The sequence below is a fragment of the Pseudorca crassidens genome, chromosome 2 (genome assembly GCF_039906515.1).
Source record: "Pseudorca crassidens isolate mPseCra1 chromosome 2, mPseCra1.hap1, whole genome shotgun sequence".
Lineage (NCBI taxonomy): Eukaryota > Metazoa > Chordata > Mammalia > Artiodactyla > Delphinidae > Pseudorca > Pseudorca crassidens.
In genome coordinates, this window is record NC_090297.1 from 3,065,325 (window position 1) to 3,088,873 (window position 23,549).

Consider the following 23,549-nt stretch of genomic DNA (forward strand, 5'->3'; position numbering starts at 1 on the left):
CAGTTATTTCTGAGCGTGTTGGGTGGCACCTGCCCCCTCAGTCTCTGACTGCAGTGTGCACAGGGTGGGGACACACCTGCTTTTGTCCCCAGCTGCAGCTTAGTGTCTAGCCCAGTGCCTGCACACAGTAGGTCCTCAATAAAGAGCCCCTGAATGTACATGTGTCACTTCCCTATCTAGCAGGGACCGTCTGCAGATGAGGTGTCACCCTTCAATCCTGTCTCATTGGGGGACGTTCAGGGCCTGCGTGGGACCAGGGAAATGATGGGTGGCTGTCTGAGGTCCTGCAGGCAAAGCACAGAGTCGTGGCCCAATCCCGCCTCGCTCATCAAAGGGCACATCACGTGTCACTGCTTGATGACAGCGTTCCCCCAACCCCCGACGGCCTGAGCGCAGAAGGCGTTCTCATGAGTGACCCTGGAGGATGCAGGAATCAGCAGGCAGCTTCCATCTGAAATCATGTTCTCAGAGCCAAGCCCCAGACACGCTCTTTCCTGTACCCAAGACCCTAGGCCAGGAGCAGCGGCGGCACCTGCACTGCAGGGGGCACCAGGCTAGTGGGTCATCCGCAACCTTCAGAGCAATTCCGAAGGTAGGAAGCTCGAAGCTCCAGAGCTGAGGTCGGAATGCAAGTCCAGCCAGGTCCAAACGTGGTGGAGTTCATTATTATACCTGTCACTGTCCCATGACTGTCCTTACCTGTGACACACCGACCTGCGAGGGGTCTTCTGTCTGAGATTGCTGAATCCCCCTCCAGTACTCAGCCGGCATCCGAGAATCACTCACTCTGTCCTTCGCCTGGTATCTGCCTGTTGACTGCGGAGCCACGCTTAGGTCTGCTCCTCTCGGATGGAGCCATCAGACAGGCATGTGTGTCCTGGGCCACGGTCAACACGCCGAAACACCACTGAAAATGGAGAGGGGACAAGGTCACACACCACAGGGAGGTAAATACCCCACAGTCTGGGCCCCCATCTGTCTGATTTGGAGAGGTGTCTGGGGCACAGGGAATGTGTTCTAAAAGAGAGCCTTAAATAAAAAGATTAGTGGAACTAAAGCCTCTGGGACTGGACGGTGAGTGGGAACCAGGCTGTGGTATCTCTGAACATCCTGGGGCTTTTATTTATTTATTTATTTATTTATTGAAGTATAGTTGATTTACAGTGTTGTGTTAGTTTCAGGTGTACAGCAAAGTGCATATATATATATAATCTTTTTCAGATTCTTTTCCCTTATAGGTTATTACACAATATTGAGTAGAGTTCCCTGTGCTGTACAGTAGGTCCTTGTTGGTTATCTCTTTTATGTATAGTAGTGTGTGTATGTTAATCCCAAACTCCTAATTTATCCCTCCCACCTTTCCCGGCACCCTGGGGCTTTCTGGTACGGATGCAGCGCTGGTCCTCCTGTTTATTTGGGGCACGTTTGTAGGGAGTCTGTTCTGGGCCACGCTCTGAGCCAGCAGGCCCAGCCCTCTCCTGTAGCAGGAAGGCAGCCTGAGCCTCGAGGTCACGATCACCAGGATGTGTGCCACTATCCTCCACACACCTTCTGTGCGCCACCTCCTGGTCTGGAGCCCTGGCAGCGCAGGCCTGCAAAATGGGAACATGCAGGTGGCATCGTGAGGGTGGCTCTGGGGGGTAGATGGGCAGGCCTCACTCTTTGCCTAGAGGTTTGAGCCATTCACCGTTCTATGGGCTAAATATAGACTCCGTCCCGATGGTGGGTGCTGGTTCTGATGGCGAGTAATCTAGTCACAGACTTTGCAGCTGACACGTGGGACCCAGAGCTCCAGCTGCCGGGGGCCCAGGACCATGCCGCTCTGACAGCAGAAGGTCCTGTGCTCTCGGAAGTGCTGGCTGGTGGGGCACCGTGTGTGTCCCTCCACTGCCCCCTGCCCCCCGCCCCGCCGCGCCACCTCTCCTTAGCATCAGGCAATACCGCTGGCTGCCCCCCGCAAGACGCCCCTCCCCAGCCTGCCATCCTTTGTTGAAATATTCAAATGCTGTTGGGAGTTCTGCGAAGGAAATGGGTCATTTCCATTTTGGCTACTGAGCTCAAAGCTGAGTATCAGCTGCTTCTGTTCTTCAATGAGAGGAGCAATGAATTCAGCGTGTGTGTGCGCGCGCGTGGGTATGCGCACACGTGTGAGTGTGCAGGCCCTGTGAGCGTGTGCACGTGTGTACCTATATGAGCCTCCACGTTCTGGGGGGGATCAGCAAACAACACGGGAGAGGTGGGGATGGTGACACACTTAAGACGCCCCGATGTGCACACTGCCTGGAAGTTCAGGACTCCATCCCCTCTGCGTGGTTTGCATTTCCCTCGGGGACTGGCCTTTTTGCTGGAAACAATGCTGCCGTTAATGAGCAGATCTGACCCCCATGTCCGGGGTGGCCAGGGCCCCAGGCTGGGGACCCATTTCTTGGGCCCCCTTCAGCATCCTGGTTGCTGCTGCCCACTGAATCGGAGACCAACCGAGCAGCCAGATGGATGGGGCCTGGCTTCCATGGGTGACCCGCGTGCATAGCCATTAAATCCAGTTCAGAAACCCTCCCGAGCCTTTGCCACTTGCTGAAAGGTGTGACCCTATGGCTCTACCCTCTGACCCAAGTGGTCATGCAGTAAGAGAGGCACATGAGAAAAGGGTGGGCAGGGTAACAGAGGTCACCCCTCACTCTCTCTAGCTGCCCACCCACCCCTCCAGTCATGCCACATGCACTCTGGTGCTGTCCCCTAGGGCAGGGGTCCCAAACTTTCCCATAAAGGGCTACACAGAAAATATTTTAGGCTTTTGGGCCACACCACTCAACTCTGCCTTTGTAGCACAAAGGCAGCCTTAGACAACATGTAGATGAATGGACGTGGCCTTGTGCCAATAAAACTTTATTTACAATGTCAGTCAGTGGGCGGGACGTGGCCCAGTTTTCTGACCTCTGCTCCAAGGCCTTGCTACGCTGAATGTGGCATCAGCGGCCCCAGGAGCAGGTGAGATGCAGGATCTCAGCCCCTTGGGTGGGAGGCCGGCTGAGTCAGGATCTGCATTTAACACCATCTCCAGAGGGAATTTGTTGCCATAGGGGAGAGAAGAAGCAGGGCTGTCCAGGACCAGCCTCACAGTTGCACAAGGAGGATGCCTGCCCTTAAGGAGAGAGCAGTTAATGACTGCCTGTATCCCCCGAATATCCAACCTTCCCTGGGATCTTTTTGCAGATGAGGAAACTGAGGCAAAGCGAGTGTGTCCGTGTCCTGGGGCACAGGCTGGGGGTATAAAGTTATACAAATGTGTTCTCAAAGGTCTGGAGCCCAGGAGCCAATGGCAAGGTGTCTTCAGGGCTGCGCTCCCTCCAGAGGATCCAGGGAGGATCCTCCTTGTTGCTCCAGCTCTTGGCGCCTGCAGTCCCTCGGCTTATGGCCGCATCCCTCTGGCCTCTGCTTCCATCTTCACGTGGATTTCTTCCCTGTTCTCTCTGTGTCCTCTTCTCCTGTATGCCTTATAAGGGATAACCAAGCATTGCTTTGAGGGCCCGCCCTGGATCTAGGATAACATCATCTCCAGATCCTTAAGTAATTCATTAAATCTGTAAAGACCTGATTTCCAAATAAGGTTTTATTCTGAGGTTCTGGGCGGACGTGGATTCTGGGGGGACACCGTTCAATCCGCTACAGAGGGACCAAATCACGCGGCCCAGTGTCGGCTGTCTTGAGACTGGTGACGTGTGCGGTTAAGACTGTGCCTGTGAGTGCACGGCCACCCCCCGTGTGATGGCCCAGTCGGGGGACTGGCTGAAGGGTGTAGGGTGAGGGAGGCAAAAGAAAGAAAAGCAGACTGTGGCTCTGGGGTCAGCTGTGAGGGGATCGGGATTTTACAGATGCAGGGGAGGCTCTGGGCCTCCCGACCCTAAGTGACCCCCTGAGCGTCACAAGGCTCAGAAGGTGTAGTAGCTTCCCGGGGCCCCCATGATCCTGTCTCACAGCCTGGGCGTGTTTAAACAGCAGAGTTCATCCTCTCACTGTTCTGGAGGCCGGAAGTTGAGGCCAGTGTTGGCCGGGCCGTGCTCCCTCTGAAGGAGCTGGGGAAGCATCCGTCCTGGGCTCTCTCCTGGCTTGTGGCAGCATCACTCCGGTCTCCTCCCTGTGTGTGTCTGTGTCCAAATTTCCCCTGTTGACAAGGACTCCAGTCATACTGGATTAGGGGCCACCCTCCTCCAGCATGACCGCATCTTAACGAATTACAGCTGCAACGACCCTATTTCCAAACAAGGTCATGTTCTAGGGCAGTGGGGATCAGGGCTTCAACATCTGCATTTGGAGTGGGGGGACACAGTTCAGCCCCATAACGTGGAGCAAACCCTGCTGCTTGTGAGTGGGGTCTCCCAAGCTCTCTGTGCCCCGCACCCCACCCTCCCTAAGATCCCAGGTCTGAATGGGCAGAGCTTGCCCTTCAGGTTGAGGTGGGACAGAGCTGGGATTTGGCTGAGAAGACGGTGCTGAGAAGAGTGAAGGTAGCTGGATGCATCCGCTGGGGTCTAGATCTGGCTGCCGTGTGACCGTGTTAGGCCTCAGTCTCCCTCCGTCTCCTCACCTGCAGCACTGGGTTCTCAAGTTCAAGTCTCCAAAAGCAAAGGAAGTTCTCAACTGAGGAACTTGCCCCCAGATGTGGCCAACCCAGGGATGGGACAGCGTTAGTTGAGGCTAATGTCAGGAGACGTTATCCAACGTCAAGTCCCTTTTGGAGGCTGCAGAGAGCAGAGTGCATGTCATCATCCCAGGACCATGGTTCCACGGCCACTGGCCAATGCATGCAGAGAAAGGACAGCGGTGCTCCAGCGGGCTATTCAGGGGAGCAACTAAAGCACAGGCCCGAAGAAAGCCTGCTTGGGTTCGAGTCCCGTGTTTGCTGAGTCTCGGCTGTGTGTGCATAAAGGGTTAAGCTTGCTCAAAGGAAATTTCTTTTTTTTTTAATTTATTTATTTTAATTTATTAGTTTTGGCTGTGTTGGGTCTTCATTGCTGCACGCAGGCTTTCTCTATTTGCGGCAGTGGGGGGAGGCTGCTCTTCGTTGCGGTGCGTGGGCTTCTCCTTGTGGTGGCTTCTCTTGTTGCCAAGCACAGGCTCTAGGCACACAGGCTTCAGTAGATGCAGCACGTGGGCTCAGTAGTTGCGGCTCGTGGGCTCTAGAGCGCAGGCTCAGTAGTTGTGGCACACGGGCTTAGTTGCTCCACGGTATGTGGGATCTTCCCAGAGCAGGGCTCGAACCCACGTCCCCTGCATTAGCAGGCAGATTCTTAACCACCGCCACCAGGGAAGCCCTCAAAGGAAATTTCTTGACCCCACCTCCTGGGAGGTCACCTCTCAACCCTTGGAATGTCCTGCCTGATAAGAGGGTCTTTGTTTACCTGGGACCTTGGACAGGGCACACAGTCTATGCTAATAAGGGGATTTACGGTGGGCTACTGTGTCGGCTGACCTCTGGACGGGCTGGAAACCAAGGCCAGCCACATGTGGGAAGTCAGCCATGTGGACGTGACCAAGCACCAACCGAGAATCTGGACAGCCAGGCTCAGGGGACCTTCACTGGCCAGCCATGCCCCATGCATGTTGTCACCATGGTCACTGGGAGGAATCAGTGCTGTCCATGCCTCCACTGGCAGGATGACTGGAAGCTCCTGGTCTCTCCTGGACTCTTCCCATTGCTGACTTTAATCTGTAGCCTTTACCTGTAATAAACCGTACCTGGAGTATAACAGCTTTGTTCAATGCTGTGGGTCCTTCTAGGGAATTATTGAAGCTGAGAGTGGCCTTGGAGACCTCCCAGGCTGCACTGTGCAACCTCCCTGTGGAAACGGGGAGCATTTTTGTGCCCACTTCATGCGGTGGTGCTGAGCTACATGTGAACTGATTCACTGAGAACCACGGGTGGCATCACTGCCAACAAGAGTCACTTCACTGCATGGATTGGCTCGGCGGCCCATGAGTCAGTCCTGCACCCCTGCCCTTAGCCCCATCTCTGCTATTAGTGAGGATGGGGCTGGAGGGAGAAGAGGGGTCATAACGGGGAAAGGACCATATTTCTCACGTCGCAGCCACAGAGGGTGTCATCTCCGGATGTGTCTGACCCACCAACCTCATGCTACCTCAATGATGGTGTCCGGGGAAGTCAGTTCAGATGGTGCGACGTGGGTTTGAGGAGTGGACACCCGTTTCTTGTTGTTCATGCATTTCTCCTGTTAGCAGACAGCCTCAGCGCCTTTGATGTTTGGCTCCAGATCTTTCTTTCTTATGGGGCCATCCTGTGCATTGTAGGATGTCTGCCGGCATCTTTGATCACTACCCACTAGATGCCAGTGGGACCACCCCCATCCCCTGTGCCTTCTGACATGTTCAGACATCTCTGGCTGAGGACCATGGTGGCAGCCTGGCTCTGAGGTCCTTATGGGGTGATTCCTTGAGGTGTCAGCACAGCTGTTTCCTGGGTGAGCCTGTGTTCTCTCCACTGACGTCCTGCCCTAGGCTGGAGGGACTTCCAATGGGTTGACACATCATCTCAGCAGTCTTGGCTTCAAGCATGTCCATCACTCACCCCGTGGAAGGCTCTTCAGGGTCACTCAGAAAATGGTGTCTTCGTGACCCTGCCACCAAGCAGGTGTCCTTGTATTTCTGTGAACGCCCCAGTTTTAGAAGGTACATTTTCCCTCAGCAGCCTGCCCCCCACCCCCCAGGTGGCCGACTGCCCCAGAAGAGCCCCTCATCCTTGGGGTGCCTCTTCCTCAAGAAAGTGGGGCCGGCCTCTCGCCTGCCCCGCCATGGATGCTGAGACCTTCACCATGTTCCCAGAGACCATTTGTCAAAGATGTCCTGTGCAGTCAACATTTTGCAGTGTTTGTGGAAAAGGAATGGTCTCTTTGCAGTGGAATTGGCATTGCTGTCACCTGTCACTGTCATCACTGTCACCTGTCCAACCCCTGGAGACAGACATTCTTGGATGCATTTGTCAATGGGTCTTTGTTTCCATAATGCAGGCGCACAAGAGCCCTGCTTTGTAAATGAGCCACTATAAACCCAGAAATGCCATCTCTTTGCCTCAATTCCAGGCTCTTGTTCCTCCCTCCATCCAAGGGTACCTACCACCAGATGAGCCCACGCCACCCCTCCAGGACTAGAGGGAAGGTCCTGCAGTGGTTGGTTCCTCACATGGACAGTTAATTCGGCTCCATTTAGTAAGAAATTCATCCAGACCAGAGATGGATTACCAATTTCCCCATCAATCTTCAGGGCCTGATCTTATTACAAACCACCACAAATATAACCATAAAAGCCCTATTGATTGATGCAGCGCTTGGTAATCCATCTGTCGTCATCCATTATTCTGGGAATAAGTTTTCATTATCTGCATGGCAGCTGATTCCTAGCACATTAGTATACAGTGGCAATTACCAGGAGCAGAAAGAACCCCTAAATTAGCAGGAACAATCACACCTGTCAGGAAAGGGAAGCAAGACTCCCCACACAGCTTGCTCTGTGCTCTGGAACCATGTCTGAATGGCAAAGAGTTTGAAGATTAATTCAATATTGACCTTGGAAGGTGGAGAGGAGAAAGTGGGTTGCTTTTTCCCCTTTCTTAGGGGTCTAGAGTGCAGGTTCCCTTAAAGTAACCACCTTGTCAACCCAATCACAGCCCACCCAACAGCTGGCACAGAGGCTATTTGAGGATGGCCTTGCCCAGGATCAGTAAAGTTTATGGCACAGATGTTCCTGTCTGCGTTATTTAATGAGCACCAAAGACCTGACCAGAGGGAACAACTGGTGTGAGTGTTGAAGGTGTGAGTGTTGAGAGAAATTATTCAAGAAGAAGAGAAGTTTGGAGGATGCCGTCTTAAGAACAGTCCCATCTGTGGCAGGGCAAGCCCTGTCCGTAGACCAGTGGGTAAGGTCTCTCTCAATGCAAGGATTCTATGATCTGGACATTTTTTTTAATTAATTTTTATTGGAGCATAGTTGATTTACAATGTTGTGTTAGTTTCTGCTGTACAGCAAAGTGAGTCAGTTATACATATACGTATATCCACTCTTTTTTAGATTCTTTTCCCATATAGGTCATTACAGAGTACAGAGTAGAAGTTCCCTGTGCTCTACGGTAGGTCCTTACTGTGTTTTACACAATGAGGTTTCTTTTCAACCCTAATGGAAAAATTGAGATAGACACATAACGGAATTATTTCTGAGGGCCATTGGAGGGGCTCAATTGGTAAGATTCTCACTGATCTTCACTCTCCAAAAAATCAAGAATCCTGTTATGGAGTATCACACAGAGTGATCTATTCTCAAGCTGGCTTCACATGGACATACCCAGTCGGGAGAAACTGCCCACTGCTGGTTGTTATGGACCCACTTGATAAGACAGAGGCTTGGCTGTCTTTGAAATTACCTTGACAGTGGCCAGTGGAGGTCTCAGAAGACTGTAGACCTTTGATTGTAGAGCAGGAAGGTTCTACAGAACAAAAAGTTGGGAGTTTGAGTCCCGACTTCAGCCAACCATTCAAAATAGATTCTATACTTCTATTTAGTTGATCAGCCACACCACCTTCAGCTATTCACCTAAATCAGGGTCTGCAAACTATAGCCTGTGAGCCAAATCTGGCCATTGTTTGTTTTTGTGAATAAAGTGTTATTGGCACACAGCTATGCTTATTGGTGTGCCTATGACCCACGGCTTCTCTTATGCAGGGTTGAGAAGTTGCAACCGAAACCATACTACCCGCAAAGCCTAAAATATTTACTATCTGGCGCTTCATGTCAAGGTTTGCCTACCCAGGATCCACACAAACTTAAGGGACTTACAAAGATGGGGAAACAACTCCTGGCATTTGGGGAGGCCTGAAGGATAGGACAGATGCTTGAAACACTACCCAACTTCTCATGAGTGGTTCTATTATCTTCTTAGGAGCGACCTCCCAAAGAGAGGAAAAGGATGAGGCATCCTTACGGGGTTTCCATCTTCCAATCTGCTTCCTACAAATATCGTTCTTACCACATGAAGACCCGGTCCTTGTTCAACCATCATGACTGTGGGGTCTGTGGGGTCTTCTTGTAGCCATTGATTCCTTATGTCTGGGGCCCAGTGACCCATCAAAACACATGGGCCAGGAGTGGAAGCGCAAGACTGTTTGTTTGCTTTGCAAGAAAAGTACTTGAGGAACAGTAAGGAGTTTGCCTCTAACCAGTTTTGTTACCAAGAATGTGGTTACAGATTTGTTCGTCTGTAGTTCGATGTTTGATTTTTCCCTGGAACTCCAGTGTAGAGAATTGCCTTGTGTCCTGGCTCTGCAGGATAGGCAGTGGATTAAATTGATCATGGGTGTGAAGACAGGCGTAGAGAAGTCTTTCTAGAGAGCATAGCTGTTATATTATTCTTGTATTTCTGCCCAGATGATCCTAGCTGGTTATTAACCTACATATCATTTTTTTCCAAATTTTAACTTGGCAAGTCCTATGGAGAAATTTCACACAGAAGGCAGGAGGAGGACCTCCAGAACAAGGCAGATATTGGAATTATGTCATTACCTTTCTCCCTGCTCCCCTAGTTTTTTATTCTCTACTTTTCAGGTATCAATTTAATAATATGCCACACAGCTACTCTTGTAAGGTACTGTGTCAGGCATTATGTGTGTGGTGGGGCGGGCATGTAGGGGTGGATATAAAGATGGTGAAGATTTGGCTCTTTCTTAAGGGCCTCAAAGATTCATGAGAACCTCAGGCAAAGGGCTGGTCTTCTATTCTTGCAGTCGTCAGTGAGGGGGTCCCTTGAGCCAACTGTCTTCCCCTCTGGGCCTCAGTTTCTTTCATCCACCAGAAGGAGAGAATCAATGCTTTCCCATCCTCACCCACAGAGGGAGTGGGAGAGAATTAAACATCTAAGATACAGCTGTTCATGGAACACTTCCCTTCCAAGGACTTTGGTCACTGCAAATACTCAACTCAACAGAAGAATTCCCTGGGTAACATGATGTGAGGTCAAAAATCCGGTGATGGCCTGGGGCCTTCTCTGGCCCTGCAGACATTAGCGCATGGACCACAGAGTGCCCTGCTCTTCCAAGGGAACTCTCAGTGCCTCTAGCTGGGCTTGGCCTGAATTTGGACAAATCCCTACTACTCCTGTCGGCTCATTCCCATTCAGTGTGCTCGTTTACGCTCCATAGATGTTGATTGTTCCGACCTAGAAGATGGCATGTTTAGCCCAAGGAACAATGGTTTAGTTCTTGCCATGGAGTTTGGGGGTGTGACCTGCCAAGATGGCTGAGAGGCTTTTGGAATGAGCCTGGAGCACTCCTTAAGAGATCTATCCATGGAAGGGGTGGTTAGGCTCAAGCATCAGCCTCCATAATTTAGAAGATTATTCTCCTCAAGAATATAGAGGGTAGAGGTGCCAGCCTCTCTCTTGGAAGATGCAAGGACCCCAGATCAAAGCCCAAACTGAGATGAACAAAGTCTGAGCTCAAAATCATACAATACTACTGCTCTTAGTATGGGCTTCGGGACCAGCACATTCTATATGACCCAAGGAATTTACACAAGCTTGCCCAGATGATTTTCACTTCCATAATTTATGATGATTGTATCTGCCTCTGAGGGATGTTGCCAGGAATAAATGGGATAACACACACCTGACAATTGCTAATACTTGTTGAGCATACTTGTGATCACCATCATCACTACCAACATCAATATGATCACGATCACCTTCATTATCACCATCAGTATCACCACCATCATCACTACCACCATCATCACCATCACCATTTCCATCATCACTATCACCATCAGCAACAGCACCATCACCATTATCATCATCACCATCAGCAGCAGCAACATCATCACCACTTTCATCATTATAATCACTATCAGTATTGTCATTGCCATCAACATCACCATCGTCACCACCATCAACCATCATCACCACCACCATCATCACCATCATCACCACCATCAACCATCATCACCACCATCATCACCACCATCAAGCGTCATCACCATATCATCACCACCATCAACCATCATCACCACTATCATTATCACCATCGTCACCACCATCAAACATCATCACCACCACCATCATCACCATCATCACCACCATCAACCATCATCACCATCATCATCACCACCACCACCATCACCATCATCACCATCATCACCACTTTCTCAACATCATCACTATCACCAACTCCATCATCAATATCACCATCAGCAACAGCACCATCACCATTATCATCATCACCACTTTCATTATCATCATAATAATCATCACCACCATCATCAGCATCACTACCATCATAATCACCATCACCATCATCAGCTTCCTTCTCATCACAGGAAGCACAGACACAGGATGAGCACATACTCTTCATGACAGCATGGCCATCTCTTGACTGGACCAGAAGGATTGTGTAGATGGAGGGTGAGGGAAGACCAAGCAGGCATCTTTCCTTGTTGTCCATTAAACTGGACATCCATTTCAACCTCCCTCTGCCAACAAAGTCTGAGTTGGGTCTCAGGGAAGCTGGTGAATACATAGAGATTACTGAGGCAGCTGGGCACTTCATGGTGAGATTGAGGGTGGTCCCTATTGGCATAACTAGCTTTCAGCCCCACTGGCAAGCTGATTTGGCAGTCCTAGAGGGAAGGCAAGCCGGCTCAGAAATTTATAGTACATGCCACATATTGGGCACAGGTGCATGGGAAGCCATTGGCCAGAACCAACAGTGAACATTGCCACTTAAAAAAATGTGCACCGGAGAATCTGTTCCTGAGGGTGGACACCATGGCTGAGTTAGTCAAAACTGTCACTGACTGGCATGCAATAGGTGCTCAGTAAATTATTCTTGAATCAATGCATAAAAGAATGAATGAAGAGAGGCCCATGGCATTCATGGATTTTTCTCGTTTTCCAAGTGGTGCCTATCCTGCAGACTCAGGAAGGGAATTCCTTGGGACAAACAGAAATAGCCTGGAAGAGAGGCCGCCAGGAAGAGAAAGCTTGTTTTCTGGTCATGCCAACTTTGAATCATTCATTAACAACTCCCCCCATGAGGATCATATTCGGTAGAGACGTAACACCTGTTTGTGAGACTGTGTCCTTGAGAGGCCGCCAGAAAAATCTTTCACTCTGAAACCCTCCACACTGGACCATGCACACGTGGTGTTCTCACCCCAGGACATGCTGGGTTCTCAAGTGTGATGGGTAGGCCTCTGCACATGGATGTCTGGAGTGGAGAGAGACAGACACTCAAATGGCAGAGGTGAAAGAACATGGGGAGTCAGCACTCCCAGGGGGCAGGGTGCTGCCACTTGCAGGGGTCTCTGCAGAGCCCCTCACAGCCTTTGGCCCCCAGCTCCTCAGGCGTGGTTCTTGCTGACGGGAGGAGGGTGGGGCCAGAGCCCTGGACCTTTCAAGTGTCCCTCACTGACCAGCAGATTCAACCCTAGTGTCCACGTCCCAGAAAGGATGTAACAGATGAATTGTCAGGAACCTAGCCAGGGAGGGGACCAGAGGTGTTACCGGCCTGTCTTTTCTCTCTCCCTCTGCATCTGTGGTTGATGAAAGATGATACAGGAGGAGGGGGGCAGAGGAGAGAATTCCGGTCCTCTGCCATCCTGGTCCTCGTGTGGGGTTTGCAGACAGCTCTCGGTCAGGGCTCTGGCTGCTTCTGGAGTGGCCAGTCCTGCTGTCCCTGTCCTGCCATTTCCCCTGTCCCCTCCCCCCACCACGTATATACACACACAAGTGGAGACGGAGCCGCGAGGCCAGACTGCAGATCCTCTTCTGGGACTTCGGGAAGCATCTGCGGCTGGGCCTGGATCTTTTATTCCCTGGAAGCTCATCTGGCAGTGAACTTCTTGGAAAGTATTCTGGAAAGGGGAAGATGCTCCCCAGTGATCCAAGTGCCTGAGTCTATAAGGGTGTCAACATACATGTCTCTCTTCCCCACCTTCCCAGTAAATCCTGGGCCATACTGGCTCCTCCTGGGTCTGGCCAAACCCTGCTCCCACTTGCAGGCCAGCTGCCCTGGTGCCCAGACTTGAGGAGCAGAACTTACCCAGGTTGGGAGGAGAGAAAGGAGGGGTGACAGTGCTTACCTGTGCCAGGTGAAGGGCTCGGCAGGTGCAAGAAAGGACACAGCTGCCCAGGGGCCGGGTCATAGCTCAGGGACTGAGAGAGGCCAGGCTGGGGCTTCCCTTCCTGGGCTCCAGGTGAGAGCAGCCCCGGTACCCACAGCATGTGGTAGGCCCTGTCAACGTGGGCCCCCTGCTAGGGTGTGTGCACAAGATGGGACCCGGCATTCAGAGCCGGGTTGATGGGACAGGTCGCCACACACCCCTTCCTGGGCCCCTTCATCTCATACCCCTGGTTTCATTGCCCCCCTCCCCCTTTCTCTGTTTCCAGGTTTGGCGGTCCATCAGATCATCACCATCACCGTCTCCCTCATCATGGTCATAGCTGCTCTGATTACAACTCTTGTCTTAAAAAACTGGTAAGGATCCTCGGCCCTTCTGGCCTGGAAACGGGGATCAGTAGGGGTCCCCGGGGAAGCACGCACAGAAAAGTCCTTACTTTTCAAACGCGATCTCGGCTCACAGCCCAGGGAATTGTTTCTGTTTGGGATGGAGAACAGCATGCAGCTCCTGATCTGCTAAACCCGCTCACCTTTGCCCCGGGCAGCTTGGCTGGCTGGTGAGGGTGTCGCTCCCTGACACTGCCCTTCTGGTGGCTTTCTCTGCAGCAGGACACGAGCCCGGCCTCCTTGACTTAGTTCCTCAGGCAGCAGGTGTCCTGTTCCCAAAGCCCATCCCTTGGATCCCAGTGCACCTTTGAATGTCACCCTCCCAGCGCAGTTTATCCTTATTTCCCACCAGCAGCCTGGGTGGGGTCCCTGCCTGCCCCTCCTTGTCCTGGGCTGTCCTGGTCTCTTTCTCCTGCCTTCTTCTCACAGCCGTTCTGTGTCTGCTGAACTAGGTTACTGCTTTGCTCCAGGCGGCCTGTCTTTGCCTATTTCCTCCTGGAAATTGGCCTACTTTGAGGTTGGCCTTGGCTGGGTGTACACACCTGCTACACCCCTGGGAAAATCAGGGAGCTTCTGGCTAACCCTGCTGCTCGCATGCCTCCCAGGCCCCTGTCTGCCTGCAGTCACTCTTCCAGCAAACGAGGCTCCTGTTAACATCAAAGCTGAACGGCCCTTGTAGAGTCATACGCCCAAATCATCCCCCTGCTGACCAGTGGTAGGAAGTCAGACAGGCTGATGGGAGGGAGCTGCCCTCCCATCCTTCTGTTACCTGCAGCCTCCAGGTAACAGAAATGCATGGAAATGCAAGAGAAAGCCAGTCTCCAGGATTAGAGAGGGTGGGGAGGGGAGTGGCATCACCCAGAACAGACTAGCGAGGCCTTGACGCTCCTGATGGCCGGCAGTCCCAGGACCCGGGGCATTTTCTGGGGCAGATGACAAGGATAACTGTGAGCTCCCAACAGGGCATCTTGGGCAAGGCTGGCTGTCCAGAGAAGGGGCTCCGGAGCCCTGGACCACAGGGATGTTTAGCGGGTCCAGTCCCGCTGGCCATCTTGGTGAGGGAAAGCCCCTCCCCCAGAGGAGACCTCGGACTTTGTGACTTTGTAATAGGCAGGCAAGCTTCCTCTTGGTTTGCCCACACTTTTGGGTTTACAGCAAACCCTCAAAGAGTTCTTTGGGAAGGACAACTCAGGGCGGTGGATGAGTGGTTCCGTGACCTTGGGGGTGTCCCCTGGCTTCCACATCCATCTTCTTACCTCCATTTATGGGTGGATGTTCCCCACCAGCAATCAGGATTCCTCTCATTGGGAAGACAAGGCAGGAAGTTAACACAATTTATGGGGAGACGGGCTCACACTCCCGCCCCTTGCAGAGCCCCCTCGCTTCGCAAAGGCTCTGAGCGTGAAGGGGGGGAAAGGAGGAGAACTGCTGTCCTGATGAGGCGCCCCCCGTCTCCTCCTCTCTCCCCTCCTCTGTGGGGATAGCGCTTCCTTCCATCCTTGTGAACTTGCCCCTCCGGGGGTCGGGAGGGGTCCCTGCGTACCTTCTCCATCAAATCCCTTGGCCAACAAGGGTGGGACCCCCGTGTCTGGTCTACACAGCGTCTGGAAGCCTCTGTGGTCCAGAAGAACAGGGAATTAAGGTGGGTACTTCCTGGGGCACAAAGCAAGTTCTCTCCATAGGTCCCGATGGTCCAGTTTCATTTCCGACTTGTGAGCCTGGGCAGAGGAGGGGCTGAGGATAAGCGTTCCCCAGTTTTAACTCTCCCCAAAGATAATTGCATTGTCCATTCCAAATGAACGATGGCCACCCTGACCTGTGCACATGGCTTTCCCCATGGGCACCCATCACAGTTTCCATCCCATCCAGGTGTTCCTGGGGAAACTGAGTCAGCGCCTCTGCCCAAGCTGACATTCTTTGGCCAAACCAGGCCTCCGCTCTCCGATAACACAGGTCAACCCCTTACCTTCTAATCCTCCCAGCAATAATGGCCGCATTTAAAACTCAAATTTTATTTTATTTTTATTTTTTGAAAAAAGAGCTGATCGCTTGATTGTGGTTGATCTTTCTGAAGAGGCCAGGAATTACCATTTAATATTAAATGATGTATAATTCATGCCTGGAGATAAAGGTTCCAAGTGTAAGCGCCGGAGGTGTTTGTGGGTCTCGGCGTCTGCCCATCCCCCCACCCCCACCCTGACTCCTCTCTCCTCCAGCTGCGCCCAGAGCGGGAACCCTCGCAGGAACAGCCACCAGCGGAAGGCAAACCATCAGGAGGAGAGCTGCCAGAACCTGACGGACTTCACGACCGCCCGGGTGCCTAGCAGCCTGGACATCTTCACGGCCTATAACGAAACCCTCCAGTGTTCACACGAGTGTGTCCGGGCGTCTGTGCCCGTGTACACTGACGAGACACTGCACCCAGCCGGGGAGTACAAATCCACGTTTAACGGGAACCGGTAAGCACAGGCTTGGGCCAGACCCGGCCGCTGTCCCCTCTTGGGGATGCAGGGGCTGTTCATCTGTGTCAGGTGGCCTTCCCATCTCTTTGTGATGGTCCAAGCAAACGCAGGCAGCTAAGTTTGCTGAGATGAGACCAGAGGGGCACAGTAGACGTAAAATGGTGCTAAGACATCCAGCAGCCGGGGTTCACTTCCAGACCCCTGCGCTTGGTGGACGGACTTGTCTTACCCGGCCCTGGATCCCGCATGGCGGAGGCTGAGCGGGCGTTATGGTGCAGACTCCAAAGCCAGCCTCACAGTCTCAAGCCTCCCAAATGTCAACAAATCACGGTCGGTCCCCTCCCCGGTCAATATCTCTGAACCCCCATCGCTAAAATGTCAGCAGCAAATCTCGCAAAGATATCAAATACCAACCAGACTCCCGGTTATTAAACACTCCTTTTTATGAATCATATGTAATCCCTCAAAGAAGACATGCCTCTAAAACCATCCCTGGGAATATTTAAGAAACCCTTGAGTCAGCTTCTGAAGGTTTATCCGGAATTAGATTAAAACATCAATAGCTATTTTTTTTTTAAAGGGAGCACACACTCATGAATCATTTTGTAAATTAAAAGAAAAAAGAATTCTCCGATAACTTAGAGATCTTAGGAAGAAATGAGCAGGACACCAGGCTGACTTGAGGGACCCACAGTCAGTGGCAGGAGTGGCGGCTGGGGACACTGCCCAAGGTGCCCTACGGGGCTTCTCCCAGAACCCAGGTCGAGGAGACTCGGGGGGACCTTCAGCTGTTGTGCCCGTAGTTAATGTCACTTTGTCCTGTCCTGGAGAGCGAGTGGGTGTTCCTTAAACACCTTCTGCTTCTCCTCTCCTTGTGTCTCCACACCAGACTCTGCCGTATTGTCTATCTGAGATGCTCCCTCCCCAGAGGAGGAGGGTGGAGAAACCTCAGAGAGCAGAAACCTCAGGACCATCCTTCTAAATGACTTTGCTTTTACTCGACAGCATTTGGGGAGCTCGTGGGTTGCACTCCAGCCTTCCAGAAGGACGAGTTCACAAAGAATTGGCAAAAGGATTTTCAAACCATGTCACTGAATGCGTGTGTGCCTGTCTGGATGTAAATCCCGGCCAACCAGTGCTTCAGGCTTTGGGGGAAGAGGGGGAAGGGAGTGGATGGGTCTTGGTGTTTCGCTGTGTCTCTCTCTGCCCCTGTGTCATAGGAGAGCCCTGTCCACGTGCAGGGTGGGCATAGCTGGCTGGTGTGGAAGCGCTGGATGGAACAGCTTCTTGCCCTGGGGCTGAAGGCGATGCTCCGTTGGGTCTCACTGGCCTTGGAAAATGGTAGCTCGGTCTCAAAGGGGATGAAACACCTGGTGGCGGGGGGGTGCGCGTTTTAGTCATCAGGCCCCGCCCCCTCTAGAATGTGCAGTAAAGTGGGTGGAATCTCTGCCCTCAGAGGCAGAGACCCTGAGCTTCGCCTTGTCCTGGAAATCAAACACTGAGATCTGGAGGCGGCACCACCGTGGGCCTCAGCACCAGATTCCTCCCATGTGTGGGTCCCTCAGGCTGCGTGTCCTCCGAGGCCTTCCAGGGTAGAAGGGAGCCCTGGGCAGCGTGGGGAGGGGAGGCCAGTGGGTCCAGGCCGAGCATCACCTTCCTGGGATTCTTTTCGACTCGAGAAGCCAGTTTTCTGCCACAGGTCTGAGCCGACCTGTTTGTCAGGTGTTATGTACCAGCCCTGGTGAGCCCGTTTTTCTGCTTACTGCAGACCCTCTTCTTCTGATCGGCATCTTATTCCTGTGGCCTTTGTGTCTGAGAAATGGTTTGAAATCTCCTGCTGACTGGCCGAAGGCTTTTTTACCTCCTGGGGGCAGGGCAGACGCCATGTGTCTGTTTTATGGTACGTACCTCTTTTATTGGACCTTGATTGGTTTTCCCTTGGCCTCCCCTTTCCCACCCCCGTCTCGCCTCTGGGATAACTGGGAGCCCTTCTGGACATGGCAGGTGAAATTCCAAGGGCATCACCGTTCTGGATGCAAACCAGAGGGTTGGGATTGTGGTCTCTCTGCTGCACTCGTTAGAAATGCCCCATGTCCTGGTGGAAGGGAGTAACAGACTCAGGAACCCCCTGCTTGGCACCCTGCCCGTTTCCGTCAGTGCCGTTCCACCCCCTAGGATGGCCTGTAGGGCAGGGAACACCGGTTCTGGAAACGAGCTACAAGTATACCTCTCATTTCCCGCAATGAGAAGAGATCAGGGCCCCAGCCTAGTGGGCAGACGTCACGCCTCCATCACATCTTTACATGGCGGGGAGAGGTGGGAGAACACAGAGTGGAATTAAAATACAATTTTGAAATATAAGTGTAAGAGATAAGAAAGACAATGGTAAAGAAAGAAAGTGAAGAGTTGAGACATCTACTAATTTGAAGCCAGGGACAGGAGGTACCAAAACAGGATGAGTTTTCCACGCTCTGCTGGATAGGAACATTTGGTTTGCTTTCAATGATATTGACTTTGATGCTCACGTTAAATTGCTTTCTTCTGTGCCGAACCTCCCAAACACGCGAGCTGCTGGGGGAAAGAGCATCTCACCCCGTGACTGCACATTCTGGATGCACAGTCAATAGAGGCAACCAGGGTTTTTGGTTTTTTATCGTTTTCTCTTCTGATGTTATAGGTTTTTCAAAGGATGACATCTGCTTATCCACAGAGAGCATCTTTTTCCCCCCAGATATTCCTTCTAAGTGTGACGTCAGATCCCTGCCAGGAGTAGGGAACCCAATTTCTAGGCTTATTGATATTTAAAAATTTTTTTTCCTTACTTTTGCTCATCCTCTGATACGGGGACTGAGCGGAAAATGCCATTGTCAGAGTCAGGGGAGGGCCTGGGGCGAGGGTGGTGTCTTCTTGGGGTGCACATGGGGCCCTCAGAGGCCTCTGCTTGCAACACTTAGCTGGGGTCCGGGGGGCCCAGCTGCTTTGAGAAGCAGGTGTGAATCAATCAGTTCCTAATCCCAGCCCTAGTGAATTGCATCTTTGCTCCAAATCAAATCTGCAGCCCTCACTTCCTGTCCCAAAGCCAAAATGATCCACTTAGCTCTGTGTTCAGCTGGTGGATGAAGGAATATGATGAGATTAAAAGGGAAAGTGACCCTCCCCACCCAAAGGCCTTTGCTGAGATGTGCAGGTGAGGCAGGTGAGAGGAGGTCTGTCCCCAGCATTCAAGGGCCAGATGCCCTGGGCATGGCTCATCCACCAGAAATGTGTGACTTTGCCTGGATATGATTCCTCATTAAGGCCACGGGTGAGCTCCCTTTGGAGTTCTGACCAGGCCAGCGATGGGGAGCCTGCCCGTTAGCTGCGGAGTTCCTGCCTGCCTGATGAGGCCTCTGCAGGGCGGCCAGGTGGGCACCAGCATCTCTGTAGGGATTTCAAAAATGCATAAACGCATAAGGCATTGACCTGGGAGATGCCAGCCGTGCGCATCAAAGACCTCTGCTCTCTTCCTCCAAGAGCTGCAGGCCTGCGGCCCTGGAGGTGGACATGCCTTCCACTCCAGGTAGCACCAACCTGGGGCGGGGTGGGGACAGTTCCCTAATGGGACATTCACATGGCAGCTCACTGGAGCACTCTTGATGTCTAGAGACTCATTCGGTCTTCTCAGCAGTGCATCTTACAGAGGAAACTGAGGCCCGGCGAGGGGAGGTGACTTGCCTGAGGGCAGTCAGGTTGTCAGTGGTAGGGCCACGTGACCCCAGGTCACCTGGCTCCAGGGCCATGCTCCGACCACCGGTCAGAGAGCCTTGACTGCCATCCCCCGTGGACGCCTCTGCCCCATTCTGTCCCCGGCCCGACCCCAAGTGGGAAGAGGCTTGGGTTGTGGGAGATGAGGGTGGGCTTTCCAGCTGCCTTGGCATCCCTGCTGGGGACACTCAGCCTGACTCTGCGGGGCAGGGACATTGCAGGTGGGAGGCCAGCCCCCGAGCCTCCAAACGCCTGGGCCGAGGACCTCCTCATTCACATCGGAATATTGGAACCACCTCCCCGGCTTTAAAAGAAAATCGAACTGGGGGGAAAAGTGCTTTTCTTCACGTCTTTGCTCCAGAAGACCTTCCTGTCCCATTAGCCTGTTTCTGTCTCCAGCAGCATGGGGCACAGAAGGAGTGGGGTGGGCTCTCCCCACATGCCACCCTAGCTGGCCCTGGGGACCATGTTCTCCAGAAGGTGTCTGGACCCCACTTCCCAGCTCCGCCCGAGGAGCTATTTCAGGACCACCCCCATCTACAGGAGGGGGCACCTCTGTGTTGGAAGAGTTCAACCCACTCACGTGGATCTCAGGTGGGCAGTTTGGGGAGGTGAGAAGAGGCGACTGGACTTACTGGGAGCCTGGCCACGCTCAGACACCGTGCCTGCAGACTCGGGGCAACGGCTGCCTCCAGCCATCTCCTCCCGCAGACACGGACCAGGAAGACCCCGCGAGCAGCCTTGTTAGTCCTTGATAAATGCTTCCACATCCCTTCGCTGTGTCTCGGACGGACTGTTTATCACTCACTGGGAGGAAAGCATTTGGATTCAAAGTATCCCTGATGCTTACAATTAGTGCCTGGACATGAAGATGGAGTGGTGAAGAGCCAGGAAGACGGTTCAGATTTACTGGGGTTCTTATTGTCCCTTAAATAAATAGCAATTAATACTAAAACATTCAATTAAGGTTTAAGAGCCAGCGGAGATATTTATCTCTTGCATAACTGTTAAGCCTCTCCAAATGCATTTTTAATGACGCTACAGCAGTTTGTTACCGCACCGTCTTGCGTGTGCGCGCTAACCCACACGTACAGCTGGGACCTGAGCCCCGCCCAGTGCTGGGGCTTGTGCACACGGGTGACCCAGCCTGGGCAGAAGTTAAGCCTGTTTGCCTAGACTCAACCTCTACGAGAGATTCCGGCAAACTCTTGCCTCCAACCCCCTCCGTGGTGGAGCCTGATTGAACGCTCTGGACAAGACAAAATGAGGTGGCCTTTCCTGCTCCGAGGAAAGGGACCTTGGACACACACCTTTCATTGGCTCTTGGGCTAATTTCCTGTCATTTTTCACGTAGCGAGTAAACTTCAGGAAACCTCATCAGTGTTCAGATCTTTCCGTCTGCCAAGGCCACTTCATTCTGAACCCAGCCTGACAAGTCATAAAAGCTCTTGCATCCGAAGCAAGTGAGAAATAAATCATGTGTTATTATTATTTTCAAAAACACGCCAAAGATATAACTAATAAAAAAAAAAAAAAAACAAGAAACGCACCTGAGCCTTCCCACTGTGTTCTAAAAAATACATTAACAGAATATCCAGCTTCTGTAAATCAAAGGAACATTTTCTTCAAAGCAACATCCGGACCCTCCTGGAAAGCATTCTCTCCCCAAGCTGAGAACCAGCACCAAGGAAACCGGTGGGGAAGGAGCTTTTTTCGGGAAGTGGAGAAACTAGCTAGAGGCTCCACGCTCCAGGAGACCTTGCTGCCTTCTGCCTGTTCTCTGTGTTCTGCAGAAGCTGATGCTGATCTTTAAGCCCAGGACCCCCTGTGTGGTTCGCAGCCCGGGGGTGCCCAGGAGCCGAGCATCCCCTTCTGGGCAGCAGAGGGCACTGGTTTCTCCCAAGTCAGAATTCATCCCGGATCCGATTGCTCAGATCTCTCAGCAGCCACAGCTTTGCTTTCTGGCCCAGAGTCTTGCATGCGCACCCTCGCCGGGTACACAACCTCGCCGGTGCCCTTCTCCAAGCAGGACGCACCTCCCCCTCCCACCCCTTCCAGGATTATTGCCAGGCTGAGAGGCTCTGAGCCTTTGGAGCAGAAAAACCCGAGCCCTCCTCCACGAGCTGAGTGTAAGCAGCCCGGTTTCAGCTGGAATGTAGGGCAGGCCTGGAAGATGGCCAGGTAGCCTCAGACCCCTCCTTCTTCTTGCAGGGGACAGTCACCTCTGCAGGAAGCCAGCACTGCTGTTCCAATGGCAACTCAAGGCGCAGAGTTGGAGCCATCGCTCCCTCTCTCTCTCTCTCTCTCTCCTTTTTTTTCATCCTGAGATGCCAGATAGAAGCAGATGCTGGAAGGTTTGGAAGAGGCTTGGCCCCCATGTGGCCCAGGAGCCCCTCCATCCATCCTCCCAGACAGGCAACATGTGAAGGTCATTCCAGGCAGATAAGGGTATAAGGACAACGCTCCTTTCACAGAGATGCCTCTTCTCCGAGTTTCATCCAGTGTTGATTTTTCTCCCCAGGCCAGGCTCCAAGCTGGCACCTGGGCAAACCTAGGTGGACCTGGCAGGCACCCTGTGACACTTGGGTGATATGTGACATATACATGCTCAGATACAAACCAGTGCAGGTCGTCCTGTGCCTGAGGAGCCGTAGAACCGATGCTCTAACAGAAATGAAACAGAGAACATGTTTAGGAAAGGAGAGGGTATCCGCAAAGGCCTCCCCAGGGAGGTGACCGTCAGCAGAAACTTGGGGGACTTCAGGTAGGAGATTTGCGATTTGAGGCCAGGGTGCCACCTGGAAGGGGGAGAGGGAGAGGGAGAGGGAGGGATGGAGGAAGAAGGGGCGGGACCTCGTCCTGAAGAATCTGAGGAGACACTGTAGAAGCACTGGAGACTTTTAAGTGGCAGATAATATCTGTTTGGAAAAACCCCTAGGAGACACTAGCCCCAGGGAAGGAGCAGAAGCCGCACCTCCCTTGATCTGTCTGGTTAAGGTCACAAGAAAGGACAGGAGAGCAGCCCCAGGCTACAGTTCTCAAGGAAACCTTCCTTCTTAGGGAAGGAGGCCCTGTGGCTCACAGCCCCACCCTGGACCCTCCTGAGGGTGGAGAGGGGCGCGGTGGTCATCCTGCTGCTGGGACAGCAGGCAGCAGCTCAAGCCGGAGACTGTCCCAGGACTGGGCAAATGGGCACTAGGCCCAGCTTTTGGTGTCCCCATATTTTTTCAATGTATTTTTAAAAATTTTTAAATTGTAGTAAAATATACAGAACATAAAATTGATCATTTTAACTGTTTTTAACAGGACAATTCTCTGGCATTAAGTACATTCACAATTGCTTTGCACAGCTATCACCACCATCCATCTCCAGAACTCTTCATTTTCCCAAACTGATTTTCTGTCTCCCTTAAACACTAACTCCTCCAGCCTCTAACACCCAGCATTCCACTCTTCATCTCCATGACGACTCTAGGGACCACATATAAGGGGGTATTACATAGGATTTGTCTCCACATTTTTTTAACTTTCAAAAGATTAGAAAGGGGCTTCCCTGGTGGCGCAGGTTGAGAGTCCGCCTGCCAATGCAGGGGACACGGGTTCGTGCCCCGGTCCGGGAAGATCCCACATGCCGCAGAGCAGCTGGGCCCGTGAGCCATGGCTGCTGGGACTGCGCGTCCAGAGCCTGTGCTCCGCAACGGGAGAGGCCACAGCAGTGGAAGGCCCGCGTACCGCAAAAAAAAAAAATTAGAAAACAGATAGACATACAAGAGAGACATTCCTC

At 52.4% G+C, this 23,549-nt stretch overlaps 1 protein-coding gene across 2 annotated transcripts in view; it reads left to right on the forward strand.

The window, feature by feature from the left end:
- Positions 1 to 23,549, forward strand: part of AJAP1 (adherens junctions associated protein 1) — a 124,270-nt gene that overhangs the window by 90,285 nt on the left and 10,436 nt on the right. For both annotated transcript variants that reach the window (XM_067718082.1, XM_067718092.1), the window contains exons 3-5: positions 13,442 to 13,529; positions 15,776 to 16,018; positions 17,790 to 17,921. In XM_067718082.1, the coding sequence (XP_067574183.1) occupies positions 13,442 to 13,529; positions 15,776 to 16,018; positions 17,790 to 17,862 (404 nt within the window). In that variant the 3' untranslated portion in view covers positions 17,863 to 17,921. The remainder of the gene's footprint in view (positions 1 to 13,441; positions 13,530 to 15,775; positions 16,019 to 17,789; positions 17,922 to 23,549) is intronic.